This window comes from Oculina patagonica, chromosome 7 (assembly GCF_052425735.1).
Source record: "Oculina patagonica isolate OP01 chromosome 7, crgOcupat, whole genome shotgun sequence".
NCBI lineage: Eukaryota > Metazoa > Cnidaria > Anthozoa > Scleractinia > Oculinidae > Oculina > Oculina patagonica.
The window spans coordinates 31431906-31445139 of record NC_135764.1 but is presented as its reverse complement, the minus strand read 5'-3'; the positions used below and the strand labels follow the sequence as shown (position 1 = coordinate 31445139).

The 13234-nt window shown below is 37.6% G+C and overlaps 1 protein-coding gene across 1 annotated transcript; it reads right to left on the bottom strand.

Moving 5' to 3' along the window:
• Window positions 1–412: 412 nt before the first annotated feature.
• Window positions 413–11555, bottom strand: LOC144659829 (polyunsaturated fatty acid 5-lipoxygenase-like). The gene is made up of 15 exons (XM_078520356.1): window positions 10417–11555; window positions 10079–10123; window positions 8792–8917; window positions 8301–8398; window positions 7343–7475; window positions 6671–6766; window positions 6471–6567; window positions 5575–5692; window positions 5080–5172; window positions 4253–4313; window positions 3958–4063; window positions 3772–3857; window positions 3248–3421; window positions 2577–2740; window positions 413–1866 (listed from the first exon to the last, which is right to left on the bottom strand). Exons 1-15 carry the CDS (start codon window positions 10906–10908, stop codon window positions 1752–1754), a joined length of 2004 nt encoding a protein of 667 aa, XP_078376482.1. The 5' UTR covers window positions 10909–11555; the 3' UTR covers window positions 413–1751.
• Window positions 11556–13234: the final 1679 nt, after the last annotated feature.

Below are 13234 nucleotides of genomic sequence, written 5' to 3'. Positions count from 1 at the left end.
GGTAGTTGCGCGCATTTTTTGCTCCCCCAACTATCTAGAGGTATCATTTGGCCCACTGAAAGGGCGACGTTCTCGGTGCAGATTGCCGACGAAAACATGAAAAACAGAGCAAAACGAAAAACAAAATTATCCCTTAGTATACACGCTACGCCGCTTTACCGTTCTAGCCAGCCCCTTACATCCTGGAAACACTGGCAGCTTGCGTTTAGGGATAATAGTACTTCGGAATAGTACTTTACCTTGAAACCAAACTGCTATAGTTCGGTTTATTTAGCGGTATTGTTAGCGCGTGCAGCTCGAACTTTTGCTTTTTGCCTTCCGCGTAAACAGAGCACCAAATACGCAAACCCGAAATTCCCTGGATTGTAAATTATCAATCCATTTTTGATTTTTTTGATCAACAACTACAAAGTTAGTTTGCCATCTCTCTTTATTGGGATAACTTCGTATGCAAATCAGCTAATTACTAACCTTTCACTCCCAGGAGCACTGAAGTTAATTTAAAAATAGAAATCACCAGTTCCATATTGTAAATAATCAAAAAAACAAACAGAATCACGTTTTACTTCTTAATAGTTTTCATTTAAATGGTATCACAAAAGTGTTTCGTCCGCAGACTTAAACGTTATCAAGAATCACATAAGATTATTCAAGAGTAACTCTGGAAGTGAAAAGGGTTTTAATTATACAGTGTGTGAGCTCTTGTGCTTACATCTTATTAAATTACAGTGAAATTCAGATTAAATGTCCACTAACATGCCACTAGACACATTTTTTACTGGACGCATGAAAGGTGAGGGGGGGGGGGGGGGTGTACAAAATAAATATATGTTCATCTGAAAAATGCAGTTACAAATAGCACTGAATATAACAAAAGTGCTGTACTGTGAAAAAGTCACCGATCTCTATTGGTCAAAAAGACTAGTACACACATACCGAAATGCTTAATTGTGATTGTTTTTTGTTTCGCTGGAGGTCTTCCAACAACTTTCGTAAAAGTCATGTAGTTCACTCCTCGCTCTATTTGTTAAGAAACTTCAAATTAACCTACACTGAGGTCTATTATTAAATCTAAGTACGTAAATAACACATACAAGTTTATTGATAAACGTTTACGTAAACGAATTAACCGATAAACATATAAATAAATTCAATATTAATATTTGGTTTCTGGTACTGGGACAAAGCGGTTTTCTCATGGCTGTCATTGCCACTGTCACTGTCATGATCGTTAGCCAATCACAACACACGCAAATAACACAATCAACCAATCACAACTACAACTACCGACAAAAATGTAATTCGTGCCAAAGGCGGGAAAACGTGTTACCGGTGCCAAGCGCGGAAAAACGTGTAAACGGCGCCAAAGCGCGGGAAAACATCACCTGTTACCGAGAATCAAGCGCGAAAAAATACTTTGCGATTGATCTTGGTTTTGCACCTTGATTGGCCAAGAAAACTCTTCTCAAGTTGTACCAAACCAAAGCAAGACACAACTAATTTTGAAAGTCAATCGAAAATCGCTCTCGTGGATATAAAGCCACGTTTAAATGACCTAGAGACTACTGAATGAAATCAGAAATCACGCTTTTATACATTTATAGTTGAAGGACGTCACGTTGTTTATCATCTTTGTTTGCTGTTCACCCGACTGTTCACAGCTCAGTCTTTAGTCAAACAAATAATCCTGGTAACGAATCCCTTGCTGCTGCAGTCATCCCCAGTCTTCTCTCAGTCGTCAGGTGCATTATCTAGATACTGATGGCATTGGGTACCTCTTTAGGGTCCAGGTAAGGATAAGGAAATGGTCGACTCTTGTTCCTCTCTGCAATGATGTCACTCACTTCCAACAAACGCTTCTTTAACCTAAAATAATAATCACAACGTCAATTTGATGAGAGAAAGGTAAATCTCAATTGCCTCTAGTACAAACAGTAAAAACAGACGATATGTTTTGCTTGTTTACTACTGGTGAAGCAAAATATTTATCATTAAATGATAAATACAGTAGAACCCCGGTAACTCGAACTCGGATAACTCAAACAACCCCGCTAACTCGAACAAACTTCCATTTCCCTTGGATTTGAACCCACCTTTCAGTCTTATTCAATCGACCCCGATAACTCGAAACCCCGCTAACTCAAACTGTTTCTGGTTTCCCTTCAGAGTTCGAGTTACCGGGGTTCACATGGTCATGGTCGCCTATGGAAGGTATCAAAGTTTTTTAAGGTACCCGTTGATGAAACTCTTGACAAACAAAATAAAATGTAACAGCACTTAAGTATTGTCATCTCTGACCAGCAGATTGTTTTATGCGCACAATGCTTCTTAGTTCCTTGATGGAAAAGAAACATTAACCAAAAAGCGTGAGAGAAATTTCCGTAATTTAAGCAAAAAGACACAGGTCCCAGTTGTTCAAAAGGTGGATAACGCTATCCACCGGATAAATCACTATTTGGTGGATAACAAAGAAGGTTTTGTATGGCAGTTGTCCACTGGATAGCGATTTATCCGGTGGATAGCGTTATCCACCCTTTGAACAACTGGGCCCTGAGTGTAATTAATAACTGGCTTACTTTTCGACAGGCTGAGTGCCTCTTGGATCATACATGTACTGCACTTCAAAGTTGCCGAGAGCGTTGGTGCCGCGATCACTGAGGATTTTTGTCACCAGAATAATGTCCAATGTCATGTCTTTCACTGGAAGAGAGTCGATGATGTCTTTCTCCGTCAGGGGATCCTGCAATCAGAATATAAAACTTATCAGATCAGATTTTCCACAGCACAGGACTCTAAATCAGTATTGATCTTATTTGAGCGTCATCTGGACAAGTGCAGGAAAGTGCGCATACAACACAAAGTCAAATAAGAATGGTTTTGCTCATGAAAGGTTTATTCTGATACAATTAGAGCATGTTTCAAAAAAGCAAAACTCATAGATTCATAGTTAATAATTATTTGATGTTGGGTCTTGAGAAAAGTTTTTTCTTCTTACATATGTTATTTGCTTTTCAGTTCAAAATTAAACCACGGTTTAAGTGGTTTGGTTTGCACGTCCCTTTTAGATTTCAAACTATAAAAGAACAATAAAATCATTGGAAACATTAAGCCCTTAAGTTTTCATGCTGTTGCAAACACAGTTGAGGAATAGCACAAAAACTTGTGCTAGTACTATGAAAATAAATCTTATATTGGTAGCTTAGGTTGTAGATACTCGTATTTTGGAAACACATGAAATCACATATACCTTGTTGGTTGGAGGTTTTCCCCTCAAGAAAGCAGGATAGTTTGGTGGGAAGGCATACTCATCGTACTGAGCAAAATTGGCTGCAGAATGACCCACACTACTGATGAAGATGATTGATGTCACTGCCTTGATCAAATCCTCTAACACCTTAAACTTGCCATCTCCAAACACGCCCTGGAAAAAAAAATAAATTAGTGACTAACACTAGAAATAAATCAAGAAATAGTGCACTTAATTGAATCAAAAATAAAGACCAAAACTCAATGTTAATCTGTCTGTCTGTCCGCATGTTGACCAGTCAATAAATCGTTTGATTGATTGATTGATCAATTAATTAATTTCAGTAATTCAGTTCATTTGCCAGCCTGTCCATTCCTCCTTCTGTCCATCTGTTCACCAGCCAGCTATTCTGTCTGTCTGTCTGTCTGTCTCCATCTATCCTTCTGCCATTCATCTGTCCGTCTGTCCACCAGCCACCCAGTTTGTCTGTCTGTTTGCCAATTTGTAAGCCTATCAATCTGTACCTTAATTCCCAAACCATCTTCAGGGTCAGCCAACATGTGCCCCCAGTTCTGGATTTCCCAATCTTCTGTCAGCTTGTCTGGTGCATCTGAAATTGACAGGAAGCAAAAAAACATTAATGCCAATGAACATAAATCAAACTGATATTCTTCATTTCACCTGGTTTTTTTTTTACTTTCTTTTCTTACCATAAAAGGCCTCCAACACTTCACGAACATAGGTGTGAATGGCTTCAAAAATGAGCAAAGCGTCATCTCTGTAGGGATAGTTTGGAAAAGCTTCCACATCATCAACCTTCAAAAAAAAATTACACTGAAACCTTAAAATTTTATTACCAGTCTTATTCAGGAGTACCATCATTTGTCAATCAATGTAGAGATTAGTCTTTCTATTTCTAGAACTCAAAAAACAATTCCATTTTGTAGTCCAAAGACTACTGACTTTAAAGGAAAAATTTAATTTTGCAGAGGTGTGACTACATACCCCTCTAGCAGCCAAATCAGAAGGTAACCATCCATCAACATCCATCCTCCAGTTTTGCCAACTAAAAAGCAAAGTATACTACAAATTAACATTTTATACAAAAACTGCACGTTTGAAGCTTGACTGTAGATCTGTATCTACTCCTTTTTCTTCTCAAATACTACCGAATTAGGTAGACTGTTTTTTCGGAGCCGCACGAAACAGTTGCTGTTGGTGACAAAGACGTGTGTTTTGGGTCATGTGGGTTATAGCTGTCAAATGAAAAGGTAAACGCACGTGAGCACATTCCTTTGCTCATTGTAGAACATCTTGATCCTCGCTCGCCCTTCAACCAGTTATCAGCCGTCGATCTTTCGCTTTCGTTACAACATAAACTGCCCTCGAAAATAACCCTATGCAGGATCCCCTCCTTCAGCTATAATACAATCGACTATGGTGCCTTGTAGGCTGTCGTCTATACTTTATCCAGGGATAAAAGACCTTCCCTTGCTATTAACGGAAAAGCCCGCCATCTCTCTTGCCTCAGGAATGTTATCACGCGTGCATACCAATGTGGCGTTAGTTGTAAATCACGTGGGCTTAATTCAAAGACGAGTCTCGCCAACGGTTTCGCGCGTCTCCGAAAAAACAGTCTACCTAATTCGGTAGTAACTTGAGCTAACTTTTAAATGGACTTTAAAATTAAGCCCTTCTAACCTTCATAATGCAGATAATTCAGTTGTCTTTCAAAGAAAGTTTGTGAATGAAGGCTATGGTGATGATATCAACACCCCCAAAATGCACTGACAAGCAAAGGCAAAGGACGTAGAAATCAAAAAAATTATTACCTTTGGCTAACAAGTTCCATCAGTCCACCAGCTCCAGTTGTCATGGTATTATCAATCCAGCCATTTGGTGCAACGAGCCGTGCAAGGGCAAGACTGAACACAAAATATGACAAACTTTAATTAATGAAACTAGACAAACATGTACAATGTTACTATTAAAATCACCCATTGTACTTGTTTCAAAACAATAAAACACAGCGGCAAAGCCAAACAGATGAACATGGGCCTTTAAAACAGCTTTAAATTAAGCCCATATAGTCCTTAAACTACATGATAAGGCTTTTCCTTTTTCTTAAGACAACTGAGCAACCTGAGACACTTGCGAGCTACAAATGTATGGCCGAGAGGAGAATAGGGAGAGGCACATGCTCTCTCTATTCTCCTCATGGCCTGGCATTCTCAGATAAGCCATAATGAGTCTAGCTACACAGGCTAATTAAGTTGCATACAATAAAACATATAATAAAAGGCTTCTACGCTAGGGACTGTACTTACGAGTTGATGGCCAGGAGATAAAGGAAGTGCGGAGCAAGCAGCCTGAAGACAGGGTGAGATGGTGACAGCTGACGATGAGTTCCCACACAGATTGTCTCAGCTACCAAATGGGTGAAGCCTGCGCACAGCAAAGCCGAAAGAAAAAAGTATTCTCAGAACTTACAAGGACATCAAAACATTGTTTTTTGGCAGTCAGTTAATCAAGTCTCAAGATGTAGTGCCGAGAAAATATAATATCTTCCATGCAAACAAAGAATCTTATTATAGGTTTTCTTTAATTTAAATTGCAACACACAAGCTGTCATCTGGGGGCGAGCGGTGGGGGTGGGAGAGCAGAGGGATTGAATGTCCCACTTCCAGTACCTTTTACTCTCAGGTACTCTCCAGTACCTTTTACTCCGGCTTGTAAATGACGGGGATGATCCAATGGAGGCAAAACTCAGGACCCCAAAAAATCCCTAAGTCTTCCGACATTACCCCAAAAAAATCGCTGGACCAAAAATAACCCCCACATAAATCCCTAAATTGCCAGGAGGGGCAATTATATAACACAAAGAAAACCATCAAAAATTGAACGCTCGTGTTTGTTTATTCATCATACCATAATTACGCCAAGGCCGCACCAAGTTCGTTTTTAATACCCCCCAAAAACCCCTTTATAAATCAAGTCACCCAAAAAAATACTTGCCAAATTTTTCAACCCAAAAAAATCCCTGAATCGAAAATTTCAAACTTCAAAAAATCCTTCGATCATCCCCGTCATTTACAAGCCGGAGTACCCCCCCTGGGCCTTCACCATCACAACAAAAAGTTACAACACATTATATGGCTCATTATATGACTCTGAAAGAAAAGCGAAGTTATAACATGTCTGCATTATTACCGCAGTCACTTACCAAGATGAGTACATGACTGATGGAATGCGGCATCAGCATTGTTGTAATACATCTTGGCATACATCCAGGTGTACTTAGGATCACTTGGTAAAAAGACCTATAATCAACAACATCAAGTGACGTCTTTAGTTTTTCAATGCTTATTTTCAACTAAATTTTCAGACCAGCATTTGAGCAATTTTAATTAAATGTAAACTTACTGGATTATCATCTGATGGCTTCTGAAACAACTGGATTGCAATAGGCATTAACTCCTTTCTGTCATTAGCAAAGAATAAAGCCATTGGCTTGCAAATCTGAGGAGTAAAGGTCGCAACACATCAATAGAAAACAAACCAAACATGGAAATTTATCTTGGCACTTTTTCAAAGGACAGAATAAACACAAGAACATGCAAGAGTAATTTCCATTACTGTTTGTCACACTTGGCCATATAATCAAGTCAACAAACACAACTGTTTGTGTAGCACCCTTTTTCCAACTAAGGGGGGGGGGGGGAGCGATATGCAGGTACAAGTTTGGGTGGCTAGGAATAGCAAAACAAAATGATGGGGGGGGGGGGAGGTGAAAGGCAAATGGATCTAATCCCTCCCCCACTCAATTCACATTTTTTTCTGCTCTATCAAAGGCTCAAAATTTTCATGGGCTCTCACATTCTGCTTCTATTTGGGCTAGATTCGTCCTTGAATGAATGCACTCTGTATTTTCAGTCTCGAACTAATCTTAATATTATCCTGAAAAACCTAACAGATTGAAACCCTAATAGATGACATTTTTTTGTTAACTGATCAATGAATACTGAAGAGCAGCAAGATCTTAAAAATGATTTTCTTCAATTTTTACAACAACATCTATTTCCAGTTACAACTCACCACTCTGTTAAATCTGCACATGACGTCGCTGAGTTTTTTCAAGTTTACAATGTAGATTTTCTTCTTTTTCATTGCATCTTCCAATGTCATCCCATCCAGAAAAGGTTCAACCATTTCAGCTGTGACCTTAAAACTGATCATCAAAATCATTAAATTATATAACTCATGAAAGAAAAACAAAGGAAATTTGTTTAATGAGAATATGATAGAAATTTGACTTGATTTACACCCCAGGCCAAGGGGGGTACTCAAGATTTCAAGTGATGGGGATGATCGAAGGATTTTTTGGGTTTGAAATTTTCGTCTCAAGGAATTTTTTGGGTAGGAAAATTTGGGAAGTATGTTTTTTTATTTAAGTTGGGATTTTTTGGGTATTACAAACAATCTAAAGTTTTGTGGTAGTGCTTTGGCTGCACAGTTTTGCAAATAAAGTACAAACAAACATGTTTTGTACTTGATTTATGTGGGGTTAATTTTTGGTCTAAGGATTTTTTTGGGTTTTGTTGGGAAGCCTTAGGGATTTTTTTGCGTCTTGATTTTTGCTTCCATTTGATCATCCCCGTCACTTGAAATCCCGAGTACCCCTCCCCCTGGGATTTACACAAACCTCTGCTTCTATTTTCTTAGCCAAAATATTAGTCTCATCACCAAAAATTAATACGCTAATTAGGCATCTGGTCATAATTGATATTGGCTGTCAGGTTCCATGTTGTTTTCAGATATAAACAAACTCTCCCTTTTGGCTTGAGTTTGTAAATTTGATACTACTGTAGACAGATTGCCACTTGAGATGTTTATAACAAATTCCATTTTGTTCAATTCTCAAGATCGCCACAGAGACCAAAGAATACTTTTGAAACTGGATTAAAAAAATTTAGAAGTTTTTCTTGAACTGATAATTCTCTGAGAAACCTGACAACAAATCTGGCAGCTCAGAGAAATAAGAAAATTTTCTCACTTTTCTGGGATTTCTGTACAAAGTCTGAGGAGGGTTGGATTGCATCCTTGAACTCTTTGACGACCAAAGTTGGAATCTTCTTTCCAGTTGAAATAACCCTGCCAAAAAAAACAATGTTGTTTCAACTAACAGATCCATTCCAATGAAGATAAAATAATATCTGAAACAGAGTAATAGTTTTGCTGATATTTTTGAATTTTCCAATTTTTAATTATGAACTCACAACGAAACAAATAAAATTACTGTTATTTTTGAAAGGACCATATAGCATTCAGTTACTGCCACAAAAGCCCCAGTATTGAAGTTTTCTTTCTGTTAAATTAATCCCCTCTCCTCGCAGAGCATTCTCGACATCACTGCGCATTCATGATGGAAACAATGATTTGCAGACTAAATCTAAATTTATTCCTTAGTCTGTCATTAAGGTTCTCAGCTGATTTGGTTGTTGATACTGTGATGCAAAATCTGGTCTTGAAAACCATGCAACTTACATAAGGCATGTTGAGGCTTCCTTTGTAGAGATTGCTGAAGTCATCTAAAGTTTCCCATGGATCTGACGTCAGCTTTGCCAGCTTACACTTCACAGCCAGTTTATACTTTGTCTGCTGGATATTCCACTGTAGAAAAAAAAATTATAATCCACATGTTCCAGGTTGTTCCAATACATGGACTGCAAATGTGGCCGAAAATCTGTTATCCATGACAGATGTTTTTTTGAAACAATAAATGACTTTCCTCAACTTTGATAATGAAACTTTGAAAGTTTCCTAACAAAACTTCAGAAGTTTCTTTACAAAATACTTAACATTTGCTGATGACTAGTGGCAAAACAAATTAAAACGTGAAAAGGCTGTTAATAAAATATTTAAATTGCAAATGCCATCATTACAAGATGCAAATTTACGTATCTATGACAACTAACTATTAAACTGAGTATTTTAAAAGTATAAAATAGAGAATTAAAGATGAATTACAGTCCGTACTGCGCAATCTCGGCTGCAATGTTTATGTGAGCCTCACAAACAAAGCAAAACTAAAAATTATGTGACAAACTTACCTGTTTCTTCATTAATAACGCCAGATATCCTTGCAGAACAAATAATAACAAGTAGAAGAACCTTGACGCTATTTCAAACCGACGTTTCAGCTCATCGGAAATTCTTGAACGAAGCGAACTGTAATGGCGGACTAAAAACACTTCATGTATGCTGTCAACGAAGTGCCACGTTTTAACGAATTCAAAACAAAAACGAAAACAAACCCCGAGTCTGCGCAGTACGGACTGGAAATCAGCTTTAACAAACTTCTTTCTCAAACATGCAAATCTTATAATAGTTCACATAGTCTAGCCCATTGTTTCTTTTTTAACAGGCTTTATTTCTTTGAGTCAAAAGTTGAACGGAGCTTCACAATGTGTCAATCAATGAACAATAGGTCCATTACTGTATGAAAATAAAAGAGACAAATTCACTTAGAGTGAAAATGTGCATTGTTTGAAGTCAGCACAAGTTGAACAAAATCTGACTTTACCATCCAAAGAAATTAAAACTAGGTAACTACAGAGTGAACATTTCGAAACTGAAATAAGGCTTTGTAATTGCATGATCATATGCAAAATAAAGATACTTTATAAACAATGAGGGGTGTTTGTTGTTCTTTATTTCTGCACTAATCTGATCAGCATATTTAGCTAGCAGTATACGTTTCCGACCAAAGATTGAGAAAACTAACAGATTAATAACTTCCAAGGCAAAAAATAACTTTTCTGACGCAAATACCTTGTAGTCATTGCTGAAACTCTCGTCTCTGGGGCAGCTTTCAACCTACAGCACGAAGGGAAGACGAAAAATCTCGTGAAAATTATGTAATCAAAATAGGTTTCATTTTTATTGCATGAATAACAATAATAATATGGACGACAGTTATATAACAGTCCCATATTCCATTGTTGTCACTTAATGCGTGAAATACAGTATTTATTTTCCCAAATTATGTAGAGCACGTTCCAAAAAATAATTTCTGTAGTTGAACAAAATGTTTACATTCAAACGGGCATGTATGTATTTCACTTCATAAAGTTTTCAAAACACATAGAATTGTTTAATAGCTAGAGTACCTGTTTTGGAATTCCCGGAGCTTTGCGCGATAAACGATACACTTCTCTCTTGTCTTCTAACTCCTGCTTTCGTTGTTCCGGATTTTCGTCGAACTGTGGTAGCACACAGTCGTACTGCGTCAAAATCAGTCTTCGGTCGGCTTTCACCCATCGATTGCACGGAAACATTACGTCTTCGGTGGCCGCAGGATTCAGCTTATGTACTTTGATCCACTCCACGAACCAGTCGTCTCCAATGCCGCTATCGTCCCTCCAGATTTCAATTTTGTGCAAAGGGCCAGGCGGAAGACCGCAGTGAACTTTAAAATGGTCGACGGAGCCCTTCTCAAAATCATTCTTCCATTTGCAGTCAAGATTCAGGTCACGCGAGCGCGTCTTGTCTACGTTGTACAAAGCGCAGTAAACATTGGCGTCCGTCCCTGCACCCTTAACATCACCCGTCTTGACGATTATTTCACAGTCTGGAGGCAAACCGCTACAAGAATTGCCCATGTTGCTGTACTTCTGTCAGATAGCGTAAAGCCAGAAGCCCGTTTATGCGAACGACGTTGTTGTCTTTCTCGCGTTCGGAGTTGTTAATTAATTTTTCGTAAATTATCTAAGGTCGAACGATCAACGCCAAATTTGATTCCCGATCAATTACGCAGTGATTTACAAAGCTTTGGTTGTAAGACTTCGTTTTTTTTGGCAAGACCCACGCTTGTTTTCCGTCGTTAACAACTTGTTGCGCGCAAAGCCCACTTCTTCCGAAGGGTTACGGAATTTTGTCACTCCAAGGTGCTAGTGACGTCACAAGTGATTATCTGCGCCGAGTGTTTTTCCGTTGTCAAGAAAATAATCCTTCAGCTGTGGACTTCAGTAAATTGAATAACCACATCTGAAACAATTAGGTGCTGCCACCAACTGAGAAACTCAGTATTCGTTCTTGTTCTAATTGGACAGTTTAAAATCGCTAGAATGAATACATTCTAAACAAAACGAAAAACAATCCAGAAAATCAATTGGAAGTATTTTGGACTTATCCACTGATCGGTCGAGTATCTTATGGTATTCATCACAGCTAACACGTGAGGTATTTAGCGGATTTGACGTCAACAACAACAATAACATTTATTGCTTTCTTTTCTTCTTTTTATGCTCAGGATATAGAAATGAATCGACTTCTGCGCCATGTTTACAAAAAACCACAAGGTAAATCAAACAGAAGAAAATGCAGTCTTTAATTAGCCCAAAAAATTCCGGTTAGCCCCCAAGGGGGCTAGGAAAGCGGGTTAGATATAAATACCGATATACGATTGGCTGATTCCATCCTCACTGCGAATTTTCAATTTCCAAAATTTTAAACTGAAAATGAAATTTAGTTTTGTCCAACCGAAATATTGAACCAGATTAAACATTTTTAGCTATAGCCTTGAATTTTTTGGCTACCATTTTAATATTGATGTTTCCTTGAATGTCAAGTTTTGCAACAGGTTTTGCAAGAGATTTATTTATTTGTTTTTACAGAAATAAGGATTTAAATTAATTTATTTGTCGAAGCCGTTTGTGATAAAAATGCACAAGGTACAGGTACTCGAGACTAAATACTGGAATACTGAACGATCACTGGCAATTCAATTGACCTTTTAAATTTCAAAAAGCATTAAAATCAACAATTATGTCAACTTTAATTTTTAATTGGATGTTCGCGTGCTGAAAGACGCAAAGTCGTAAAGTTTCAGCACACTGTTTCGCAAAATTAAGAGAGATGAACGGATGCCATCTGGCCCAAAAAGGCCAGAGGAAACAGCTGAATTAAATTACTTCAATAAGCTTTAATATAAATCGCGTTTATGACAAAAATACTAAGAAAAACATTGCAATGTTTAGAAATCAAGGGGTTATATTAGTTTTGAAAAAAAAAAATAGATAAACCGATCCCGAGGATTCGTACTGTTTAAAACATTCATTCGCAACAATTATTTGACAATATAAACGAAGTCGTGGTTAAAACACGCATTTATACGAAGACGTGGAATCTTGAATTATCAACGCCTTCCCAAGTTTTATTCTTATAAATCATAGGACGAGTAGATAGCATGGATATCTCCTTGCGTGTATGAATTCAACTTTACAGCCCTTCTTTTTATTTACCGGGTGAAGATCCAATCAGTGAAAGTTAACTAAACATGACATTTCACCGCAGAGGGCGTTCTCGAGGTCAATATTTCCGTTATCCGACTGAGCTGTATTCACAAAACAACTTTTCCGATTACCTTTCAATGAAAGGTTGCATACTTTTTCTGAAACGTTGTTTAACCCAAATACCAAACTAATGAGGTATCAATAAAGCGAAAACTTGAAAAAAGGCCTGTCAAGACGAAAAACACAGCAGAATGCCACATTTAAAATGGTTCAATGACGAATAGAAACGCGCCTATTTGAGTAGAAATCTGCCAGTTTCTCAAACATAAGTGCAAAGATGCCGCATTCGACTGCCTTACAAAACACAACAAACGTAGTAAGTTATTTTTTTTTTACTTAGAAATGACGAATAGAAACGCACCTATTTGAGTAAAAATCTGACCGTTTCCCTTACAAAAGTATAAAGATGCTACAATCCCACCACCCGACAAAACATTCCAAAAACACAGCAAACGTAGTAAGTTAATATGTTTTTTATTAATAAATTTCTTACTGAATAAAATAACACACTCGAATATATTTATTTATTTTTTTGATGGTGTTCTCCTTCGTTCATTGATCCAACTGGCAGAGAACTAAGTCGGAAATTTGTACTCATACCTACCTTACATCGCAAGCTAAATATTAAATCTAA